This window comes from Procambarus clarkii, chromosome 71 (assembly GCF_040958095.1).
Source record: "Procambarus clarkii isolate CNS0578487 chromosome 71, FALCON_Pclarkii_2.0, whole genome shotgun sequence".
In the NCBI taxonomy this organism is placed as follows: domain Eukaryota; kingdom Metazoa; phylum Arthropoda; class Malacostraca; order Decapoda; family Cambaridae; genus Procambarus; species Procambarus clarkii.
In genome coordinates this window covers 10,593,868-10,618,710 of record NC_091220.1, presented here as the reverse complement: position 1 = coordinate 10,618,710, position 24,843 = coordinate 10,593,868, and the positions used below count along the sequence as shown (strand labels likewise).

The 24,843-nt window shown below is 43.9% G+C and overlaps 2 protein-coding genes across 3 annotated transcripts in view; one reads left to right on the top strand and one right to left on the bottom strand.

The window, feature by feature from the left end:
* The window catches only part of LOC123745518 (guanine nucleotide-exchange factor SEC12), a 41,455-nt gene extending 28,537 nt beyond the window's left edge, over positions 1–12,918 (bottom strand). Inside the window, exons 1-2 of the mRNA XM_045726106.2 lie at positions 12,589–12,918; positions 3,086–3,344 (exon numbers count right to left, since the gene is read on the bottom strand). Of these exons, the coding sequence (XP_045582062.1) occupies positions 3,086–3,344; positions 12,589–12,723 (394 nt within the window). The 5' untranslated portion in view covers positions 12,724–12,918. The remainder of the gene's footprint in view (positions 1–3,085; positions 3,345–12,588) is intronic.
* A 2,108-nt stretch (positions 12,919–15,026) lies between these two features.
* Positions 15,027–24,843, top strand: part of Gnf1 (germ line transcription factor 1) — a 67,828-nt gene continuing 58,011 nt past the window's right edge. Inside the window, exons 1-3 of one of the 2 annotated variants that reach the window (XM_045726102.2) lie at positions 15,027–15,067; positions 21,259–21,418; positions 22,115–22,299. In XM_045726102.2, coding sequence (XP_045582058.2) covers positions 15,065–15,067; positions 21,259–21,418; positions 22,115–22,299 — 348 coding nt within the window. In that variant the 5' untranslated portion in view covers positions 15,027–15,064. The remainder of the gene's footprint in view (positions 15,068–21,258; positions 21,419–22,114; positions 22,300–24,843) is intronic. The other variant, XM_069311972.1, reaches the window with a different exon arrangement.

Below are 24,843 nucleotides of genomic sequence, written 5' to 3'. Positions count from 1 at the left end.
ATATTACTTCAGCTTTAACTTCCACACAACATACGATGAAGCCCCAAGTATACAACACAGACTAATAATGTTCCCATCTGGCAGAAGACACCACCACTGATGCTCATGACATCATCAGTGAAAACCATGTGCAAATATTAGAAATGCTCGGCAAGTCTCTCACCTGAAGGTGAGCACAGACGGGCTGCTTGGAGAATTATTGTGACAATAAATAGGATTACTACATGGGTAAGATGGCAGGTCAACTGTACCTGATCACACCATGCGTGGCAGGTCAACTGTACCTGACCACACCATGCGTGGCAGGTCAACTGTACCTGACCACACCATGCATGGTAGGTCAACTGTACCTGACCACACCATGTGTGGCAGGTCAACTGTTCCTGACCACACCATGCGTGGCAGGTCAACTGTTCCTGACCACACCATGCATGGTAGGTCAACTGTACCTGACCACACCATGCATGGCAGGTCAACTGTTCCTGACCACACCATGTGTGGCAGGTCAACTGTACCTGACCACACCATGCGTGGCAGGTCAACTGTACCTGACCACACCATGCGTGGCAGGTCAACTGTACCTGACCACACCATGCATGGCAGGTCAACTGTACCTGACCACACCAAGCATGGCAGGTCAACTGTACCTGACCACACCATGTGTGGCAGGTCAACTGTACCTGACCACACCATGCATGGTAGGTCAACTGTACCTGACCACACCATGCGTGGCAGGTCAACTATACCTGACCACACCATGTGTGGCAGGTCAACTGTACCTGACCACACCATGCGTGGCAGGTCAACTGTTCCTGACCACACCATGCATGGCAGATCCACTGTTCCTGACCACACCATGCGTGGCAGGTCAACTGTACCTGACCACACCATGCATGGCAGATCCACTGTTCCTGACCACACCATGCATGGCAAATCAACTGTTCCTGACCACACCATGCATGGCAGGTCAACTGTTCCTGACCACACCATGCATGGCAGGTCAACTGTTCCTGACCACACCATGCATGGCAGGTCAACTGTACCTGACCACACCATGCATGGCAGATCCACTGTTCCTGACCACACCATGCATGGCAAATCAACTGTACCTGACCACACCATGCATGGCAAATCAACTGTACCTGACCACACCATGCATGGCAGGTCAACTGTTCCTGACCACACCATGCATGGCAGGTCAACTGTTCCTGACCACACCATGCATGGCAGGTCAACTGTTCCTGACCACACCATGCATGGCAGGTCAACTGTACCTGACCACACCATGCATGGCAGATCCACTGTTCCTGACCACACCATGCATGGCAAATCAACTGTACCTGACCACACCATGCATGGCAAATCAACTGTACCTGACCACACCATGCATGGCAAATCAACTGTTCCTGACCACACCATGCATGGCAAATCAACTGTTCCTGACCACACCATGCATGGCAAATCAACTGTACCTGACCACACCATGTATTACAGAGCCACTGTCCCTGACCACACCATGTATTACACAGCCACTGTCCCTGACCACACCATGTATTACAGAGCCACTGTCCCTAACCACACCATGTATTATAGAGCCACTGTCCCTGACCACACCATGTATTACACAGCCACTGTCCCTGACCACACCATGTATTACACAGCCACTGTCCCTGACCACACCATGTATTACACAGCCACTGTCCCTGACCACACCATGTATTACACAGTCACTGTCCCTGACCACACCATGTATTACACAGTCACTGTCCCTGACCACACCATGTATTACACAGCCACTGTCCCTGACCACACCATGTATTACACAGCCACTGTCCCTGACCACACCATGTATTACACAGCCACTGTCCCTGACCACACCATGTATTACACAGCCACTGTCCCTGACCACACCATGTATTACACAGTCACTGTCCCTGACCACACCATGTGACACACAGCCACTGTCCCTGACCACACCATGTATTACACAGCCACTGTCCCTGACCACACCATGTGACACAGCCACTGTCCCTGACCACACCATGTATTACACAGCCACTGTCCCTGACCACACCATGTGACACAGTCACTGTCCCTGACCACACCATGTATTACACAGTCACTGTCCCTGACCACACCATGTGACACACACCCACTGTCCCTGACCACACCATGTGACACACACCCACTGTCCCTGACCACACCATGTATTACACAGCCACTGTCCCTGACCACACCATGTATTACACAGTCACTGTCCCTGACCACACCATGTGACACACACCCACTGTCCCTGACCACACCATGTGACACAGCCACTGTCCCTGACCACACCATGTGACACAGCCACTGTCCCTGACCACACCATGTATTACACAGCCACTGTCCCTGACCACACCATGTATTACACAGCCACTGTCCCTGACCACACCATGTATTACACAGCCACTGTCCCTGAACACACCATGTATTACACAGCCACTGTCCCTGACCACACCATGTATTACACAGCCACTGTCCCTGACCACACCATGTATTACACAGCCACTGTCCCTGACCACACCATGTATTACACAGCCACTGTCCCTGACCACACCATGTATTACAGAGCCACTGTCCCTGACCACACCATGTATTACACAGTCACTGTCCCTGACCACACCATGTATTACACAGCCACTGTCCCTGAACACACCATGTATTACACAGCCACTGTCCCTGACCACACCATGTATTACACAGCCACTGTCCCTGACCACACCATGTATTACAGAGCCACTGTCCCTGAACACAACAAGTATTATAGAGCCACACTCTCTGACTGCACCATGTATGGAAAATGGCAGTCCCTTGACACCTTCAAACACAAATTTTGCTCTCCTTACATTACACTACACTACATTACACATTACTACACAACTAGGTGAGTACAACTAGGTGAGTACTAATAGTGCAATAGTCCATTACATTAAAAGTTTTCCAACTTTCTCCAAAGAATAAGAATTAATTAGCAACATTTTCCCCATTAATATATGTATCATATGTATTACATATCCACAACCTTCATAAATGATTTAGTACAAACCTTTTTCCTTTGCCTTGGGAACTTGAGATAGAATTTCATCTTTCTTGACGGTCTGCAGCAGTGGCTTCAATTTTAATAGAACACAACTCTCTTCTAGTCCCATGGCTAGAGAGATGGCTGGTGCCATCATTCTACTAGACACGGCGGTGATAGCTCCAGGCCACGCAACCATGTTGGTGATGCAATGATTGCCAACGTCATACGAGAGAACGCGTTCTCCTACAGTCTGAGTCCCATTGTGATAAAGTTCATAGACATCCTGGAGACAGAAGTTGGTCAACAGTTAATATTAGTAAGCGTCAACATTGTGAAGAAATGCCCGACAGACCACTGGAACATTATCTAGCACAATGCGGTTACAAACCAAATAAGATTTCTACCAAAATTTAACAGCACAGTAGTAGTTAAAACACCATCTTTATACCCCATCTCCAAATGGGAGTCTGAGAAGCTCCTATTGTTAGAAAAGGAGATGATCCTGGATTAGAGACTATCAGATGTAGAGGTGACAGCAGAGGACATAATGAAACAACTGGCAACAATGGATGAGACTAAGGCAGTTGGACCAGACAACGTATCGCCATAGATACTAAAAGAGGCAACACAGGCCCTCAGCGTACCTCTAGCAAGGGTCTTTAATGAGTCACTTTCAAAGGGAGAGTTACCCAATTGCTGAAAAAAGACAAATGTGATACCAAATTTTAAGAAAGGAGATAGGAAAGACACACTTAACTATCAACCAGTACCATTAACAAGCATCCCCTGCAAAGTACTTGAAAGAATAATCAGGTTAAGATAGGCTACCCACCTAGAAAGAATTAGGTATGTAAACAAACACCAGCATGGGTTCAGGGAGGGGAAAATCATGCTTAACAAACCTTCTGGAATTCTATGATAAAGTAACAAACAGGCAGAACAGAGAAGGACAGCCAGATTGCATATTTCTGGACTACCAAAAAGCCTTTGATACAGTACTGCACAGGAGATTACTATACAAACTTGAAAGGCAGGTTGGAATATGCAGAAAAGCCCTAACATGGGTGAGGAACTACCTAACAGGCAGGAGCCAAAAAGTAATAATAAGGGGGCGAGAAGTCAGACTGGTGAACAGTAACGAGTGGAGTACCTAAGGGTTTGGTGCTGGCAGCCATTATATTTCTAATATATGTAATTGATCTACAGGAGTTGATTCTTATATGTCGATGTTTGCAGATGATGCAAAATTAACCCTTAAGCTGTGCAAAACCTCATATGATGAGTAACATTTAACTCAGTTTTTTAATTTTCTGAAACTTTCAATTTTTTTTTTTTTTTTTTTTAATAATCTACTAGGCAAATGCTCCAACTCTGTCTAAATGATACCAGTGTAACTTGAAAAACAAAAAAATAAAAAATAATTATGAAATTAAATATTGAAAACGTCAGATTTTGAAATCGGCTGCAAAAATATAAAAATATCACCAACTGTTATTATGCATTTGGTGTTATTATGCTCTCAGAATATCATATGATATTCATTTTCATATATTTAGAATAAAGGTTTTCAGTATAGTTAACTGTAAAAGAAAAATTTCAATATGACATTTGAAATATGTGCAAATTTAGACAACAAAAATGTATAACTCCAAACGTTTAGAGTTTATGAAAAATCAATTCTATAGGGATTGTAGAACAGACAGCTGAGCAAACTATATGTAAAAATGGTGAGAATCGGTAAGAAGCTAGATTTTTGGGTACTGAAGTAAGTTGAAATTCTAATTATTGATATAATTGAAGTTGAAGTTATCAACAATGAATAAGGTAGTTCTAATTCGTGAATTTACTTGTATGTTGTAATAAACATTGGTTGGCATTCGTACTCAAGTATGTGAAAGTTGTAGGTATATGTGTGTAGAAATGAAGTCAGGAAAAAAATCAATAAAACATAATACAGGGATAATTATAATAATTATAATGATTTAGGGAGTATATTTAGGGTACACTTTATATATATAAAAAAACCCTATTCTGGTCCCTAATCATCAAAACAGCCTAAAAAAATAAGGAAAATAGAATTTGAAATCTGAAAAAATCTGCCAAAAAATAATTCAAAGTCCCAAATTCTGAGAGTTGTAACTGATTTATTTGTTGACCAATTTAATTCTGGCTTCACATAGTTAGGGACAAGTATGCACTCTCCAGGATGTAAAGCTTAAAACAAATTCAAATAATAAACAAAGGAGGAAAAAAACTAAAATCCTAAAAAAAAAAAAAAATTCCCATAACAAAAAATATTTTTTGGACATTGTTGGAAGTAACTGATAACAACATTGGGCAATGTATTTATATGATATATAACAAAATAGAGCATAATAACATAGTTACTCATTATTATTTGTGGTATTATGTATTACTCAGCAATACTATAAAGGCACCAGCTGCATAGCCACTTTATGGACACTTCTTACTACTGTTCTTCTTTGTGCGTCAGACAGGTGCTTGTAACTATATTACTGCATTATTCTTCAGTTCCAGTTAATAGGAGCTCTTCTCTTTATCGACAAAATGTTTTTTTTTTTTTTAAATATTCATCTAAAATCAATTTCTGAAAATATTTTGATGACAGTTTCACGAAGCTGAAGCCAATAAGTTGGAGATTTGTTTAACATTTTTAACTAATTTTGACATAATTCAAATATTTCTCGAGCTTATACCCCCTTCAATGTCACATATCATATGACATTTTGCGCAGTTTAAGGGTTAATGAGACATATAACAGACTAGGACTGTAGAGTCCTCCAAGAGGACTAGAACAAATTGTAGAAATTGTCGGAGAAATGGCTACTGGAGTTCAGCATAAGTACAGTAAGTTTAAAGTGGTGGAAATTGGAGTAGGTGCAAGGAGACCAAAGGGACAGTACACACCAGAGGGAAACTATCTACCTGTGATGACTCAAGAAAGAGACCCTGGAGGTGTATATAACACCAAATCTAACTCCAGAGGCACACATAAATAGGATAACATCAGCAGTGTACTCTACTCTAGCAAAGGTTTGATCATTCAGAAACCTAAGTAAGGAGACATTTAGCTTTACACTGTCTACACGAGACCAGTCTTAGAGTATGCTGCCTAATCATGAAGCCCCCACCTAAAGAAACAGACAAGGAAACTGGAAAAGGTTCAGAAGCTCGTCCCAGAATGGTCAGGGATGGGATCCAAAGAGCGACTGAAAGAATTGAATCTGACATCACTAGAAAAAAGGAAAGCAGGGAGACATGAAAGAGATATAGAAAATACTTAGGGGGAATGATAGAGTGGAAATAGATACGGTACGGGTACAGTAAAAATGAGGACCTTAAACATAATTCAGAGTACAAAACACAATCAAATGTATCCATAGTAGGAAAACAGCATGTAAAGGATTTGGGAATAATAATGTCTGACGACCTAACGTTTAAGGAGCATAACCAAGCAAATATTGCGACAGCCAGAAAAATGATAGGATGGATTACAAGAACTTTCAAATCCAGGGATCCCATCACAATGGTTGTACTCTTCAAGTCACTTGTGTTGTCCCGTCTTGAGTACTGCTCAGTACTCACTTCCCCCTTCAGAGCAGGAGAGATTGCTGAAATAGAGGGAATACAGAGAACATATACGGTACGCATAGACGCAATAAAGCACCTAAATTATTGGGATCGTCTCAAAGCCCTTCAAATGTACTCACTAGAAAGAAGACGAGAGATATATCAAATAATATACACCTGGAAGATACTGGAGGGCCAAGTACCAAATCTACACAGTAAAATAACAACGTATTGGAGTAAACGATATGGAAGAAAATGTAGAATAGAACCAGTGAAGAGCAGAGGTGCCATAGGCACAATCAGAGAACACTGTATAAACATCAGAGGTCCGCGGTTGTTCAACGTCCTCCCAGCAAGCATAAGAAATATTGCCGGAACAACCGTGGACATTTTCAAGAGGAAACTAGATTTATTCCTCCAAGGAGTGCCGGACCAACCGGGCTGTGGTGGGTATGTGGGCCTGCGGGCCGCTCCAAGCAACAGCCTGGTGGACCAAACTCTCAAGTCAAGCCTGGCCTCGGGCCGGGCTTGGGGAGTAGAAGAACTCCCAGAACCCCATCAACCAGGTATCAACCAGATGAAATGTAACAACAGAACAAGTGGACATGGAAGGAAGCTTGATACTCAGATGAGTCACAGATGTTAGAAAGTTTACATTTAGTAGCAGAGTAGTGGGAAATGCTCCAGACCCCCATCAGACGAACTGATGGGGTCTGGAGAGGGAGGTGGTACTGGGAAAGGGCAATCGAGGGAGGGCGGGTAAACAGCAGCAACAGAAACAGCAGGGAGCACTTCACCACAAAGAGAATAAGAGGAAGAATCGAGGACCATGGGAACCTCAATAGCCTGATCAGCCAACCCTGCAACCGAGACAGAAGAGACAGGATCCAAGATGGTAGAGACAATCACAGGAAGGACAGACTACTCCTTACCCGCTGGGGAGGAAGAGAGGAGGAAACCAAGTTTCCATTTCTGACTGAGACACAGGCATGCCAGTAGTGACACACTGGGCAATGGCCCCCATAGTCTCAGATGGAGAGGGAGAATGAGAAACATGAAAATGACCAGGGAGGAAGATGGGCATCAGCCCGAAGGGACAGGTGTGCAGGAGGAATAAAAGACTATAGAGTCACAATTAGAAGACAGGGAACCTGACAAAACAGGGCCTACCCAGGAGTGTATCATACATATATACCCCCCACAGTCATTACCCTAGGAACCATCAGTGTGTCGAGATCGGGTTCAGCAAAAAGAAGTAGTCTGACATAAAAGTTTCCCTTTGCTTGAACAGGTATTCAGTTCTATGAACGAGAAAGTGCCATCTCAATTCACCCAGCATCAGAAAAGATGACGGCAACTGAAAGAATATTCAAGAATGGAACCAAGTCAGCAGGAAAGAACAACCAGAAAGGAGGAGAGGCAGAGAGGAAAACAAGAACCATGAGGAAGAGAAAAAGAAATTCAATAAAATTAGTAAGGAAGGCTGTAGAAGCACAAGGCTCAAAAAGGACAGATGAAACGCCATCCTATGGAGCATCACACCCCAACAGCCGCCCACCAACCCCTGTCACGCCAACAATGGGTTGGATAGTGAGGGGGCCTGCGAAACAAAACGAAAATGTTATTACATGTCAAATTAGGAAATGTAAAATAAATTTGAAATACAGATTAGATGAGGAATGGTAAGTATGGAGAAGGGTTGGAAAGTCATGTGAAAGCTTATTTACCTCAAGCTAAGCTAAACTAACTAGTCTCAGGGCATTGCAAATTTTCCAACACTCCAAGCCAGTCAGGAGGGAGCCGGTCGGCCGAGCGGACAGCACACTGGACTTGTGATCCTGTGGTCCTGGGTTCGATCCCAGGTGCCGGCGAGAAACAACGGGCAGAGTTTCTTTCACCCTATGCCCCTGTTACCTAGCAGTAAAATACGTACCTGGGTGTTAGTCAGCTGTCACGGGCTGCTTCCTGGGGGCGGGGACACTAAAAAGCCCCGGAATCATCTCAAGATAACCTCAAGATAAGAAGATAGCCAAGCTTCTCTGTACAAGTTAGGTTACATCAACATCTTAGGGTCTGATGGCTAATATGAGCAGAGTACTGATACCAAGATTTTGGTCAACACCAATACACTACAGAACTTGTATACTAAAAGAGACTGATACTTAATATTTCTTTATTATATAATAATACGGTACAGTATAATAATTCATTGCAATAATGGTAATGTCTTCTCACAAACATAATAACATAGGATAAAAACCCACATTTTTTGCTTTTGGCTTCACAAAAAAAAATTGTGAAATTTATGTAAAGAGTTTTACACCAAGTCTTTCACAATCTCCCAAGTGCTTTGTCAAGGTCTGAGTATGTGGTTAGGATGAGACTTACATTTCAACATTTAACCAAATTATGATTAGATGTCAACGTGATTAGACAGAAGGACGCATGGTGAGAGCTTCATGGGGACGGAAGAAGCCTTGCCGAGAGCATTGCGGAGGAAGCCTTGCCGAGAGCATCGCAGGGGAAACCTTGCCGAGAGCATCGCGGTTACTTGCCGAGAGCATCGCAGGGGGGGGGGGGGGGGGGGAGACTTGCCGAGAGCATCGCAGGGGGGGGGGAGAGCCTTGCCGAGAGCGTTGCGGTGGGGGGGGAGGAGAGCCTTGCCGAGAGCATTGCGGTGGGGGGGGGGGGGGGAGAAGGCCTTGCCGAGAGCATTGCGGTGGAGAGCCTTGCCGAGAGCATCGCAGGGGGGGGGGAGCCTTGCCGAAAGCATCGCAGGGGGGGGGGAGCCTTGCCGAAAGCATCGCAGGGGGGAGGGAGCCTTGCCGAAAGCATCGCAGGGGGGGGGGGAGCCTTACCGAAAGCATCGCAGGGGGGGGGGGGAGCCTTGCCGAGAGCATCGCAGTGGGTTGGGGGAGCCTTGCCGAGAGCATCGTTGGGGGAAGAATGTCAAGGGGTGCAGGATTTGGTGAAAATATCAAGGGGGAGGGAGAAACTTGGTGAGAATGTCAAGGGAGGCAAGACTTGGTGAGAATGTCAAGGGAGGCAAGACTTGGTGAGAATGTCAAGGGAGGCAAGACTTGGTGAGAATGTCAAGGGAGGCAAGACTTGGTGAGAATGTCAAGGGAGGCAAGACTTGGTGAGAATGTCAAGGGAGGCAAGACTTGGTGAGAATGTCAAGGGAGGCAAGACTTGGTGAGAATGTCAAGGGAGGCAAGACTTGGTGAGAATGTCAAGGGAGGCAAGACTTGGTGAGAATGTCAAGGGAGGGCAAACACAAATATCATAGCAGGGAATGATCCGGGAAATAACCAACCACAGGTCAGAGAACTTTTGAGATTCTGTGACAAATTCTCGCTCAATCAACAGATTACAGAACCAACTAGGAACGAAAACACACTAGACTTGCTATTCACAAACAATGATGAACTAATCAGACACATCACAATCTCAGATACTTCATACTCGGACCATAAGCTCATTGAAGTGCGAACTAGCATAAATAACAGTAGTAGATCTAAGAGACCCAACAAGCGAGAAGGAATATTCAATCAATTCAATTTCAACAATAAGAGGATTGACTGGGAAAAAATAAATGTAGACCTTGCAACCATTCAATGGGAGACGGTCTTAAGCGACAAAACTCCCACACAGGGAATAGCTCAACTGACAGCTGAAGCTTACAAGGTCTGCTTGAAGCACGTACCTGTGAGGAGGGGCAGAAAGAGGACCACTCTAGAAAGAGAACGCAGACGACTATACAGGAGAAGGAAAAATATAACGGAAATGCTTCGGCAGACACAACTATCACAAGCAAGGAAAATAAGCCTAAGCAGGGAGATCGAAGAAATAGAACAAACGTTGAAGCGATCATATGAGTCTGAGTAAATGGAATTGGAACAGAAAGCTATACAAGAGATAAGGAAAAATCTGAAATATTTTTTCCCATACGCAAAATCAAAATCCAAAACCTCAACCAGTATTGGACCGTTAATTACAAATGAAGGTACATACACAGAGGACAACAAAGAGATTAGTGAAATTCTAAGAAGCCAGTATGAGGCTATGTTTAGCACACCAATAAACAACATGAAAGTTGATGACCCAGACAACCTCTTTATGAATGACATTCAAGCTGCAGATAATATAACAGATATTACCACAAACTCGGAAGACTTTGAAAGAGAAATTGACAATATGCCTATGCACTCAGCTCCTGGGCCTGACTCATGGAATTCAATATTCATAAAGAAATGTAAAGTACCAGTAGCGAGAGCACTAAGCGTAATATGGAGAAAGAGCCTGGATACAGGGGAGATACCAGCAGCACTTAAATCTGCAGATATAGCTCCTTTGCACAATGGGGGGAGTAAAGCCTTGGCAAAAAATTATAGGCCAGTTGCACTAACATCACACATAATAAAAGTGTTTGAAAGAGTGATTAGGAATCAAATTTCTAGTTTTATGGAAAACAATGAATTGCACAATCTAGGACAACATGGATTTAGAGCAGGAAGATCCTGTCTGTCACAGTTACTCAACCACAATGACAAAATCACAGAAGCCCTAGAAGAAAAGCAAAATGCAGATGTTGTATACACAGACTTTGCAAAGGCGTTCGACAAATGTGACAATGGGGTGATAGCACACAAAATGAGGTCAATGGGAATAACTGGAAAAGTAGGACGCTGGATATTCAATTTCCTGTCGAACAGAACACAAAGAGTAACAGTCAATCAGATAAAATCGAGTCCAAGCGATGTTAAAAGCTCTGTACCTCAAGGTACAGTCCTTGCATCACTACTGTTCCTTATTCTTATATCTGATATAGACAAAAATACACGTCACAGCTTCGTGTCGTCCTTTGCAGATGACACAAAAATCAGCATGAAAATTACCTCTGCGGAAGACATTGAAAAACTACAAGCAGATGTCAACAAAGTTTTCGATTGGGCAGCAGAAAATAACATGATGTTTAACAGTGATAAATTCCAGGTACTCAGGTACGGCAAAAATGAGGATCTGAAACATAATACAGGGTACAAAGCACAATCGAATCTTCCCATAGTAGAAAAACAGCACGTCAAGGATTTGGGAATAATGATGTCCAACGACCTAACGTTTAGGGAGCATAACCAATCAAATATCGCGTCAGCCAGAAAAATGATCAGATGGATTACAAGAACTTTCAAATCCAGGGATCCCATCACAATGGTTGTACTCTTCAAGTCACTTGTGTTGTCCCGTCTTGAGTACTGCTCAGTACTCTCTTCCCCCTTCAGAGCAGGAGAGATTGCTGAAATAGAGGGAATACAGAGAACATATACGGCACGCATAGACGAGATAAAACGCCTAAATTATTGGGATCGTCTCAAAGCTCTCCAAATGTACTCTCTAGAAAGGAGACGAGAGAGATACCAAATAATATACACATGGAAAATACTGGAGGGCCAGGTCCCTAAACTACATAGTAAAATAACAACGTACTGGAGTGAACGATATGGAAGAAAATGCAGAATAGAACCAGTGAAGAGCAGAGGTGCCATAGGCACAATCAGAGAACACTGTATAAACATCAGAGGTCCGCGGTTGTTCAACGTCCTCCCAGTGACTATAGGAAATATTGCCGGAACAACCGTGGACATCTTCAAGAGGAAACTGGATGGTTTTCTAAGAGAAGTTCCGGACCAACCGGGCTGTGGTGGGTATGTGGGCCTGCGGGCCGCTCCAAGCAACAGCCTGGTGGACCAAACTCTCACAAGTCGAGCCTGGCCTCGGGCCGGGCTTGGGGAGTAGAACAACTCCCAGAACCCCATCAACCAGGTATCAAGCAGGAGGCAAGACTTGGTGAGAATGTCAAGGGAGCCAAGACTTGGTGAGAATGTCAAGAGGGGGGGAAGGAACTTGATGAGAATGTGATGGGAGGGACGACTTACAAACTGGTTCCTGATGCCCGTCTTGGCAGCTCCGCCGCCGCCGCCCACCACAACATGCCGTCCACTGACAGCTGTCACACAGTAGGACGGGAAGGTCACACTGGCCACCGTCTCGCACCCCTTCTGACCCGCCATAGTCTCTCGCGCCGCTTTCACCACAACACAACAGCAGACAAGTCAGCTGGCTAGGGAGCAACACACGAGCCAGACACTGCGGCTCACTAGGCAGCAAGACAGACAGCAGCAGTACACAGCAGACAGTGACCACAGACTGTCAGCTGGCCAGGCAACAACACGTCAGCCAGAGACTCCAAGATCCGGGTCATCAACAGCATTTCATCTTTCATATATCTTAACAGCTTATATTTAAATAAATATATTTTTTGAACAATACAATTAATTATGTTTGTCTCATAATTGTATTAAAATTAATTTAGCTAATTACTTTAGAATTGTATATAAAATCTTTCAGTCAGTTTTATATAATACGGATTTAAATAAACAAGAGTGACGAGCCTAAGGCTTTTCATGTTTATGTATTTTAAAAAATTTAAAATATTTAAATCAAATCAAATCAAATCAAATGTTTATTTAGGTAAGGTACATACATACAAGAGATTTTACAAAGAGTGATAGATTTATAGTTAGGGCTAGTACATACAATGCCTAAAGCCACTTTATTTCTCTAAGTTTACATGAGTCTATCTCTCTAGTGGTCTCGGCGAGGACAGGAAGCCGGTGGCTTGTCAAATGTCCCTTAATTTGTCCAAATTATTTTATCAGGCTCTGTTTAATCAAAAGTGTTTTAGCATTTACGGCTTCGGCGGGTAGACAGTTCTATGGGTTAATTTTTAGTTTTGCCCTGAAAGTCTACTTTATTCGGCAGCGTCACTCATACTGAATGTATTCATTCCAACATTATTAAACCTATACTATTTGCTGACGATACTACCTTCATCTATTCTGACCCCAACCCCACACACAAATGAAATCAAATCAAATCAAATGTTTATTTCAAATCAAATCAAATCAAATGTTTATTTAGGTAAGGTACATACATACAAGAGATTTTACAAAGAGTGATGGATTTATAGATAGAGCTAGTACATACAATGCCTAAAGCCACTATTACGCAAAGCGTTTCGGGCATGAAAAACTTAAATGACTAAAGCTTAATACTAATTGAGCATAAAGAATAAAATGAGTTGAGAACAAATAAAAAAAAAGAGATAAAAAAAGGGGGGAACATAGCTGAAAAAGCAGCACAAATACAATTCTGTCGACAAACAGCGCCATTAAAAAAAAAAAAAAACAGACATGGGTTGACATTATAGGGGTAAGGTAGATTACATGGAGTTATTAGGTATAGCTTCGTTTTTATCTTAAACTGGTTGAGAGAGGTACAGTCTTTAACATGGTTGGGAAGGTCATTCCACATTCTGGGTCCCTTGATTTGTAGAGCATTTCTAGTTTGATTAAGTCGTACTCTTGGAATATCAAAACTGTATTTATTTCTGGTGTGGTGCTCATGGGTTCTGTTACAACCTTCTATGAAGCTTTTGAGGTCAGGATTGGCATTACAGTTCAGCGTTTTATATAGCAATATCTAACTCTGGCCCCAGACATTACTCGGTACCCTTACTCAAATCTCTGAATATGCTAGATATTAAGTCACTGCACATTCTCTCATGCGTACTTTATATATATAAAACGCTGAACTGTGATGTAATCCTGACCTTAAAAGCTTCCTAGAAGGTTGTAACAGAACCCATGAGCACCACACCAGAAACAAATACCTATTTGATATTCCAAGAGTATGACTTAATCAAACTAGAAATGCTTTACAAATCAAGGGACCCAGAATGTGGAATGACCTTCCCAATTATGTTAAAGACTGTACCTCTCTCAACCAGTTTAAGATAAAAACTAAGTACCGCCTAATTAACTCCATGTAACCTACCTTACCCCTAAATGTCAACCCATGTCTTACTATTGTAATCAATGCTGTTTGTTGACCAACTTGTATAATTGCTATTCTCTGCCTTGTTCCCCCATTTTTTTATTTTTTATTTTTTTCAACACAATTTATACTTTAAGCTCAATTACCATTAAGTTTTACCATTAAGTGTTTTCCCCCCACCTCACCTAGCCCTTAATGGGCTCAGGGTTCAGTCCCTGAGCCCATTATGTGCCTCTGTAACCCTTTCCACTACCGCCCACAAGATGGGTATAGGGTGCATAATAAATGAACTAACTCGCCTAGCCCGAAATGCTGTGCGTAATAGTGGCTTTAGGTATTGTATGTACTATCTCTATCTTTAAATCCAACATTATGTATGTAACTTAATGTATGTACCTTTACCTGAATAAAACATCTAAATATCTAAATGTAAAGCTGTTGGGCGCAAGGCGACGCTCGCTTGTTATTGTGTGTTTGTTGACAAAGCTGCGGACGATAGTGGCGGGAGGAGCAGCCATGGTGAGTCCCACACTGCTACACTCCACCACCACCACGTTGTTGTATCACTTACACACAGTAATGCTTCCCACACCCTCACGGGCCATCACTTCCCTCTACCAAAACATGACAGCAAAATGGGAGACATGTTGATCCCTCAACACAGTACGGAAACGTAAACAAGAACTGCGAACTTGGCAACATACGCCACAAATATATAATAATAATAATAATAATAATAATAATAATAAATAATAATAAAATATGCATATGTGGTAATGGCCAGACAATGGGTGGGACTGGCCACACTAGCAGCACACAACTATAGAAGAACAAACGAATGCATTAGGCAGTGATGTGGTGGAGGCTGACTCCATACACAGTTTCAAATGTAGATATGATAAAAGAGCCCAGTAGGCTCAGGAACCTGTGCACCAGTTGATTGACAGTTAAGAGGCAGGACCAGAGAGCCAGAGCTCAGCCCCCGCAAGCACAACTATGTGAGTACGGGATTGAAATTTGCATACATTGCAAAATATCCAAGGCAATTGAACAATATGACGTCGTCTGGTTCAGATATCACTATGACAAAATTAACTTCAACCATGAACTTGTCACCCAGAAAATACCTTTCAACGTTAAACATTTATTTGGACACCTCCCAATGCATATATAATAAATGGTGTCCGTATGCAGGCGATGAGTCACAATAACGTGGCTAAAGTATGTTGACCAAACCACACACTAGAAGGTGAAGGGACGACGACGTTTCGGGACATTCGACTTGAGAATGGTCCAGGACGGACCGAAACGTCGTCGTCCCTTCAACTTCTAGTGTGTGGTCTGGTCAACATAATAAATGGTTCCACCTGAGAAATTGTTTGGTATTCCACTGTTTGACATTCCAAGATTCAACCATAGCAGAAATGCCTTGCCAATTAAGGTTCCTAATCTATGGAATGACCTCCCAATTGATATTAAAAGTTGTATTTCACTCGCCCAGTTTAAGAGAGAAATAAAGAAGTGCCTAATTAACATCATATAATAAAGCTTGCCTTTGCTTTGCTGTTATTGTGAACAATTAATACTTTATTGGAGCTAAAGCTACAGATTTTGTAATAAAGTACTCTATGCCTTTCAGCTATACATCCATGCTAAAATCACTGCCAAATTTTGTCGCGAGAAATTTGGACCCCAATTTGGAGACCACTTACTCATCAGCAAAAGGTCTAAATGCCATGATCTTTTGCAATGATGTATAATAAGCACAATATTATGCAATGATGCAATAGCAACTCTGTTGTATCGATATGTCCAGAGGTGGCCCACTTGAAAGTTGGCCAAAAAAATTTTTATGTGCAAAACTAGCCAACTTTCAAGGCAAAATATCTCAATATGCATCATTCCCAATTTGGTTTTGAATGACACCATTGTCAGGGACAATGGTGTCAAAAATACTGTACAAAAGTAACTTTTATTTAAGTTGGGATCTGAATTCCTAGTTCAGCCAGAGGACTCTGAAAATGACATACCTTGGTGTGATATCGAAAAAATCAGATTAGGATTCTCTGTCTTGTGCTGGAGTCATTCTGGTTGGCAGGCTGTCCCTTCTTTTTGTTGGGTGCGTGGCATACGTTCTTCCGGACCTGCATGCTTGAATGGCGGGAAACGTGTATGGTAGTTCAGGTTTACCTGGGGAGGCGAGTTTGAGTACCTCAGTGTGTGCTTGTTCGCCCCTGCTCTTCCTAAGGATGTCGGCCAGGTGCAGCTTCACATTCAGGTGAAGACACAATTTTGGTGTCTCGGGTCGCTGAGGATATGTGCGCTTGTGGGCATTTGGCTTTGGTCTTGTGCTTCTTTTTCCTTCTTGAACTGTCTTCAGACTGGCTTGAGGAGGATATGGAGGCGCTGGGTACCGGGCCTGCGCCCGGTGTGCTTGCCTCAGCGGCTCAGGCATCGGCTACCTTGTTGAAGTTGTTTGCTCCTATTCTCAAGGAGGCGGTGTCTCTGTTCTTCGCTTCTCGCCTCGCATGCTGACAGGCTGTTCTTGCTCCTTCCCAGGAATCTGCTTGGGTCCCTGACTCTTAGGTTTTTGTCACCTTTTTGCTCGTTGCTGTTCGCAGAGTTTGCAGTTGTGCAGTTTCTACAGGCATCTTCGTCTTGTTGTCGGCTGATGTTGGACTTGTTTGTTCTCGGGGTGGACGTGGGGGTCCTGCCCGGAAAGGTCGTGCCAGGGTTCGGGGTTCCCTTGGTCGTGGTAGGCCAGTGGTGCCAGTTTTGGAGCTGATGGTGTCTGGTCGGTGCAATGCTTGCTCTGTGCATTGGTCCCTGGGTCCTTTGCCCCTCCATTTGGATGACCATTCTGTCCTAGGTCTGCTTCTTTTGGAGCCGGATGCTTGGATGGTGTCCCTGAACCTCTGGGATGCGTATTGGCACATCCCGATTCATCCACGTTTCATGAACTGGCTTGGTTTTGTTGTAGGGGCGTCAACCTTACCCCTTTCATTGCCTTCCATTTTGCTTGAATCTGGCATTTCGCATTTTCACACGCCGTACCCGGGTCGTGACCTGCTTGCATCTGTTAGGGGTTCAGGTTCTGACCTACCTCGACAACTGGCTGGTGTGGGCTCCCAGCCGGTCCGCATGTCTGCTCACCAGGGATTTGGTTCTTTCCCAGCTCGCTGGGTTCGTGTTCTTGGTGAACTGGCGGAAGTCCCACCTGGTTTCCTCTCAGGTTCAGACTTGGCTGGGTCTTGTATGGGACCCAGACCGTTTCCTTGTCTCTCCCTCCCTCCAGTGTCATTGCTGCAGCTGCAGTCCCGTATTCGGCTGTTCTGGGGTGCTCCCGGGTCACTCGTCGGTTGCTCAAACAGCTGTGCAGGAGTCTGAATTTTACTGTGCTGGTTTACCCACCAGATTGGGTCTGGCTTCGGCGACTGTTCTGGTTCCTTCAGGGACGTCCCCTCTGTTACTCTCGCGATTGCTGGGTTCGGCCTCTGAGGGCCTACCATCAGCTGCTGTGTTGCTGGCTTCCTCTTCGGGTTTTTCAGGGTTCAGTGCCTTGGCGCCTACCCAAGCCCTTGCTCAATGTGTTCACTGATGCCTCATCTCTAAGCTTGGGCTTTGTGACCAGTGCTCACCAGGCTGGCCAGGATCGATGGGGTTCGTCTTTCCGTCGGACTCGCAGCACAGTGCGGAAGTTCTTGCCAGTGTGGCAGTCGCTTTGGAGGGTTCATGTTGCTCGCGGATCGACGATCCGGCTCCATTCAGACTGTGTCCCAGTGGTTCATTGCCTGAACAGAGGGAGTTTGGTGCGATCCTTGGCTCTTTGGGGCTGGTGACTTTGGGTGACTCGTCTCCTGAGTTCTCAGGGATTGGCTCTCCTGGTGGTTCATATCCGGGAGAGTGTCCAACATCCTGGCAGATGGCCTGTCTCGACTCATTCCCCTCTCGACGGAATGGATGGTTGACGCTGACTCGTTCAGTTGGCTCTGCCAGATGTACAAGCACCCAGAAGTGGCCCTCTTCGCATCAGTATGGTCTAGGCATCTTCTGTTGTATGTGGCTTCTTTCCCCGACTGCAGGGCTGTTGGGGTCAATGCTTTTCGGCAGGATTTGTCAAGGTGGGGTTACCTGTATTTCCTTCCCCCCCAGTCCAGCTGTTGCTTTGGGTTCTGGTTCGTGGCTGGCCCAGCCTTGGTTTCAGGTTCTGCTTGCCCGGTGTTCGAACCCGTGAATTTTTCCGCGGCTCCGCCTCTTTCAGCAGGTTAGACCGGTCTGATACATGGCTGGTTCGGTCTCTTCCAGTCTTTGTATCTGATGTTTCTGACGTGGGTTTATCACCAATTGTATGGTGATCAGGTGGCTTTGTTGATGGTGTCCTACCTGCATGCTTCGTCTTGCGGCAGTATGAAGTTTCTTGGTGGTCTTTTTGTTACTTTCTGTCTCTTCGTAGGTTGTCTTTGGTTTTCAGATCGGGTTGTTTTGTCTTTTCTCTCTCTTGGCTGTTTCAGGACCATCATCTTATGCCGAATACTGTTGCCTCGTATCGTGCGGCGCTGGCGGAGCTGCTGCAGCTTGTGTTTGGGGTGTATGTTACTTCCTCTCTGTTTTGCAAGCTGTCTCATGCATTATTTCACCTCTGTCCTGCTCATGCTTCCCCTGAGCTATCCTGGTCGTTGGACTGGGTGCTCTCTTTTCTCTCTTCCCTTCGGTTTGTGGTGGCCCCTTCATTTCAGGATTGTTTTGCTAAGGCTCTTTTCTTGTTGGCATTGGCCTCTTGGGGTTGGATCAGGGAGGTTCATGCTCTCTTTCGGCGCAGGGGTTTCATTTGCAGCCGTCTCCTTTTTTTCTGGCGAAGAATGAGACACCCATTTTCCAAACAGGTCCTTGGGTTGTTGATGCTTGGTTAGTTCGGCCGGGCATGCATCATGTGTTGTGTCAAGTTGCAGCGCTTCTCCATTATTTGCACGCCACAGCCTCGGTGGCTGGGGACGCGCTTTGGGTTAACCTGGCTGCTTTGGCTGCCATTTTTGGTAATATGTCGAGGGCTGGCATTCAGGCACAGGGATTTTGGAAGTCAGACAGGGTCCTGTTTGTCCGTTACCTCGTTAATGTTCCTGGCCCTAGTTGGCCGTATGTTGCTTTGGGTCGCAGGTTGAAGCTAGTTGTCTCAACTTTGAGTTGAGGCACGAGTGGCAGCAGCCTCCCGGGTAAATCCTCTTTTTCTTGTCTTTGGTTAGGTAGCTCCACGGAGCTGGAGGGGCTATCCACAGAAAACCAGTATTGAATGTAATGAAACACCATTTTCTGGGCTAGTCCCAGAGGCTGCCCAGCAAACCCTCCCTCCCTCCCTCCGGTCGGCGTTTTTTTCATGTTTTTGACATTCAGCCTCTGAACTGAGGGTGGATAGCCGGCGCGGGATCTGGTGCTCCCCCTTTCCCCTACCGGGGAGGGGGAGCTGCGTAGGCAGGCGGTGCGGTGGTGGTTATGACATCATGCCTGTTTGCCTGTTTTCAGATTTGGGAGTTCTGCATAGCAGTTCGGATTTAGGTAGTACTGTTTCGCCAGTTTGGATCGGTTTTGGGACGCCTACCTTTCTGGGTGCCTATCCCGACCGATGGCAGACACAGAATGCACCCAACCACAGGGGGGTGTCTATAGGCCATTGCTCCTCGTGCCTCTCTGAGGGGGCCAGGTTCTGGGTCGTGGTCCCTGGTAAGCTTGAACGCTATTCGAGTTGACTGATGGCACGGTCTAATACATACACATCAGCCCAGTATAGCTCTGGGGAGCCTCTAGGACTCACCCAGAAAATGGCGTTTCCTTACATTCAATGCTAGTTTTTTCTGAGGGATCGGGACGTACCTACAATGACGGTGTATCAAAATTGTTTTTCCTTGTACAGTACTGTATATATGTGGTCTGATGTCTCATTCAAGCATTTTCACAGGGTTTTCTTCTGGTATTTATCATTATTTGTGAGTTAAACCATGTTATGCTGCAAGAATAGTATGGGTGTTTCAGACAAGGGTGAGAGGAACTTACCATGGATGATAATGGTGAGTTATTAGACAAGTGTGATAATTGCTGGGGAGGAAAGTGGCTGGGTGAGGCATATGACATTGGTATTAGTGCTGTTTCTGATGTTAAAGAAGCAAGGGAAGCAGATCGTTTACAGTGTATTGTTTGTGAATAAAACCAAAGAGAAGTTGTGGAAAGAGTGGCATAAAATCATGGAAACCTTTGAAGCATGAGGATTTAGATGCTGCTGTTTATGAATGATCTATGCCAGTCTCTAGCTGAAAGACTGGCATTAATCATGTGTGTTATTAAGACAATCTGCTGCTAACAGGTAAGTAAACAAAATTTGTTGCATTTTAATGCATAATTATTATTTATAGGTATACATAACAATTATTTTTATATTATTTGTCTAAATACAATACAATATGCATCAATAATTATGGCTTTACTTCTTGTAAAAAAAATCTGGCAAATTTGGTGATGAATAGCCCAAAAAGGAGACATTTCCAGTAAACTAGATATCACACAATTCTGGATTGGGTCTGGAACAATATAATCCCAATTTTTGTTAGATGCACCTGTAAGTCAAATACTGAAATGTACTGTATATAAAATTCTGTTTTCTGGGTACTAAAAATTTTGTTGTTAATCAAATCTACATGCACTTTGTTCATTTTATTTTACAGGATATACGAAACTATTTTCAACCAGTCGGAAGCAAAAAGTCTGGGAAATCTTCGAGCACATCAAAAGATACTAAAAAAAAGAATGTGATTGTTGACTCGGATGAGGAGGACCAACTTCCCTCTGCCAGCAAGAGAAAGATCATTGTGGACTCTGATTCCGGTAAAATATGATAATCAATACTGTATTAGTTACTTTTGTTTATTGCATTTGCTACTCCCTACAATAATTACCATTACATTCTCAGACCAGAACTTGCAGTCATGCAGGAATGACACTGCATTGGTTCCTCAGACATTCTTCCAACGGCTTTTTCAGGGTCACATTAGGGTCCTGGTAGTACACTCGGGTTCGTTCTCGACGCACAATCGAGAATTCCGGGTTCGAATCCCGGACGGGACAGAAGTAGTTGGGCACATTTCCTTTCACTTAATGCCTCTGTTCACTTAGTAAGTAGGTACTCAGGAGCTAGTCAGTTTGTTGTGGGGTTGTATCCTGGTCGGCGGTCAGTAATTCGACCTGGGGGGGGGGTGCTCGATAAAAGCCTAACGTGTACGAATACACTCTGGCTTCCTGTCCCCTGACATTATGAATTATAAGGGACTAGTGAGGCACAGAAGAAATCTTTTCAATACAGAATTACTAATAGCAGTTCATTCAATAAAATCAAAGGCCCGACTCCACTCTTAAATGTGATAATCCCACCTTCCTCTCCCGTTCCTGAGGCTGGTGATCATGGTGGCAGTAGCCCGCTTCACATACTGACGACTGGTGTGTGTGTGTGTGTATACTGGTCTATATATTATATATATATTTTTATCATCATTAAAGAGCTGATAATTTTTTTTCACAATGCAGATGATGACTTGTTCAAAACCAAGAACAAGAAAAAGGTCAAGAAAGAAGAGAAGGTCAAGTCCAAGCCTCAGAGTCTGCCTAAGCCATGTTCTCCAAAGTTAAAGCCTGTAGCACCTACAGATTATTTTGGAAAGGAATTATTATTCAGGAAGGAGGAAGCCAATTTGTCAATGAAGAGAAAGAAGGTAAAAGGTTAGGTGTAAATAGTGATAAACTGCAGAGCTAGGAAGTTATATTCAGTGCACTTTTATGTACAAGTAAATGAATGGTGTCAAGTCCAGGTGTTGTATCGGAGTAATCGAGAGGAATGGTTAGACAGTACAGTGGAACCTCGATTAATGAGTGGCTCTATTAACGAGTTTTTCCAGTAACGAGCAAGCCACTTGCAGCAAATTTGTCTCTATTGACGAGCTCGCCTCTATTAACGAGCAAAACCGCATGGTGCTTCCTAGCATCTCGCGGGTTCTCGCAAATTCTCGGACGCCTCCGACGCCAGTGTTGTTGTTGTATCGCACACGACAAGGATTCCTCTGGATTTATTTGAGCTTTTCTTTGGGTTTTTAGTGGTTTTGCGACTACAATTTGTAACACACGATGTCTCCAAAGAAGCTGCTTGCTAAAGATAGTGTTGTCAAGAGGAAGAAAGACACAATTACTGTGGATTTAAAGAAGGAAATTATAGCAAAGCATGAGTGTGGTGTCTGTGTGACTGATCTCACAAGGGAGTATGGCAGGTCCTCATCAACAATTTACACCAATACAGTAGTAAGGGAGTGAGGAGGTAAGGGAGGATGCTGCCTCTTCCACTGAAATCAGGGAAGTGTTTGGAATGTTTGAAAAGGTGAATGCATTCTTGGAAAAGCTGCCCTGATAAAGCAGTGACAACCCGGTGTCTGAAAATGTTTAATTAATTTATCACTTTGTGAAAGCGTTATCACTTTCGCAGGTATTTGTCGCTTGAACGTGACACACTTTTTTCTCTTGAATGCACCCAAACACCGCGCTCAAGCGTCATTTGAGCAAATATTTCTATAAAATCCAATTCTTATCCGATTGACTTGGGGATTGTATACATGTTTGCCATGAAATTTCCGTTTTCTCTAATAACCACATTGCCTATTTGGGAGAACGGCATTGTATTGTATCTTCGTGGTAAGACCATTATATTGTTGACACAACGAGTGTAATCGACGTAGTTTTTTATTTGGTGCTGGTCTAACGCATCCTTGTGTGACATTTGAAATGAAATTTGGGTGAAATTCCCAAGAAGAGAGAGTCCGCCTGACTCAGAGGTGGATTCTCCTTCCACACCATAACCCCTCTCCTCCGTCCCACCTCTCCATCGTCTCCCTCAAGCCAGCAACTACTCTTCATAAGGTAAAGTAAATATTAAAACACTACAACAAAACATTTATATTTACATGTGCAGTATTATATTTACATAAAAAAAAGTCATACAAGTATGGATGTTTTTGGGAGTGGAACGGATTAAATTTATTTCCTTTATTTTAAATGGGGAAATTTGTTTCTTAAGACGAGTTTTCCAGGTAACGAGCTCGGTGCCAGAACGGATTAAACTCGTTAACACTTTGGCGTACCCCGCGCGCCACCCTTCAACTGTGCGATATGGGACCCAGGGTGTCACAGGAGCGCGCGTAAATTCTGAAAAGTGTATTCTCTCTTCAACTTTGTCACCTTAATTCTCGTCCTACGAGATTAAATTTGGTATCATTGTGTTCGCAATAGAATTCTCTACAGCACTAAATGCATATAAACTCCAAAAGCCCAGCTAATTACCCGCAGCAAACAGAGAAAGTGCGAATGAGTTACCCAGGAGTGCGCAAACGCGATAAAATGTTTTCACTATTTTCATTCTGGTCACCTCAATTTTTGTCCTAGGTCTTTCATTTTGGTCTCAATGGGTTCGCAATAGAATTCTCTAGAGGAACATTAGCATATAAAATAAAAAACCTGGTCACGCTCCAACCGCCGACGAGTTGAAGACGGGCCACGCGTTAGCCGCAAGTGAGCGCTGGGACGCCTTCCAGCTACACTCCCAATTCCCTTCCTTTTCAAGCCTTTCTTTCACAATTTTCTTCCTGGAAGGGCCTTGTTCATGATCACTATCCATCGTGGAGTAAGCGTAGATAGTTTCTAAAGCCGCAGTAAGAAATATAGCCACGGAAAATAGCCGAAATGTTCACACGTTTGAGATGCGAGGGGCGGCGACATTGGTCACAACAGTGGAGCGAAAACAATGGGCCGACCTCGTGTGCCAAGCCACCTGAGGGCCACGAGGCTCAACAAAGAAAATGGGAAGACATCGGCGCACATTTTAAAACCAGTCCCCCAAAAATCGGATAAAAACCTGATTTTTGGCGATTATTTAAAGTGGATGACGCAATGCTGCATCATCCCCGAGCGAAAGTGTTAATAGAGGTTCCACTGTATGTATGTGTGTGTGTGTGTGTGTGTGTGTGTGTGTGTGTGTGTGTGTGTGTGTGTGTGTGTGTGTGTGTGTGTGTATGTCGTACCTAATAGCCAGAACGCACTTCTCAGCCTACTATTCAAGGCCCGATTTGCCTAATAAGCCAAGTTTTCATGAATTAATGTTTTTTCGTCTACCTAACCTACCTAACCTAACCTAACCTAGCTTTTTTTGGCTACCTAACCTAACCTTACCTATAAATATAGGTTAGGTTAGGTTAGGTAGGGTTGGTTAGGTTCGG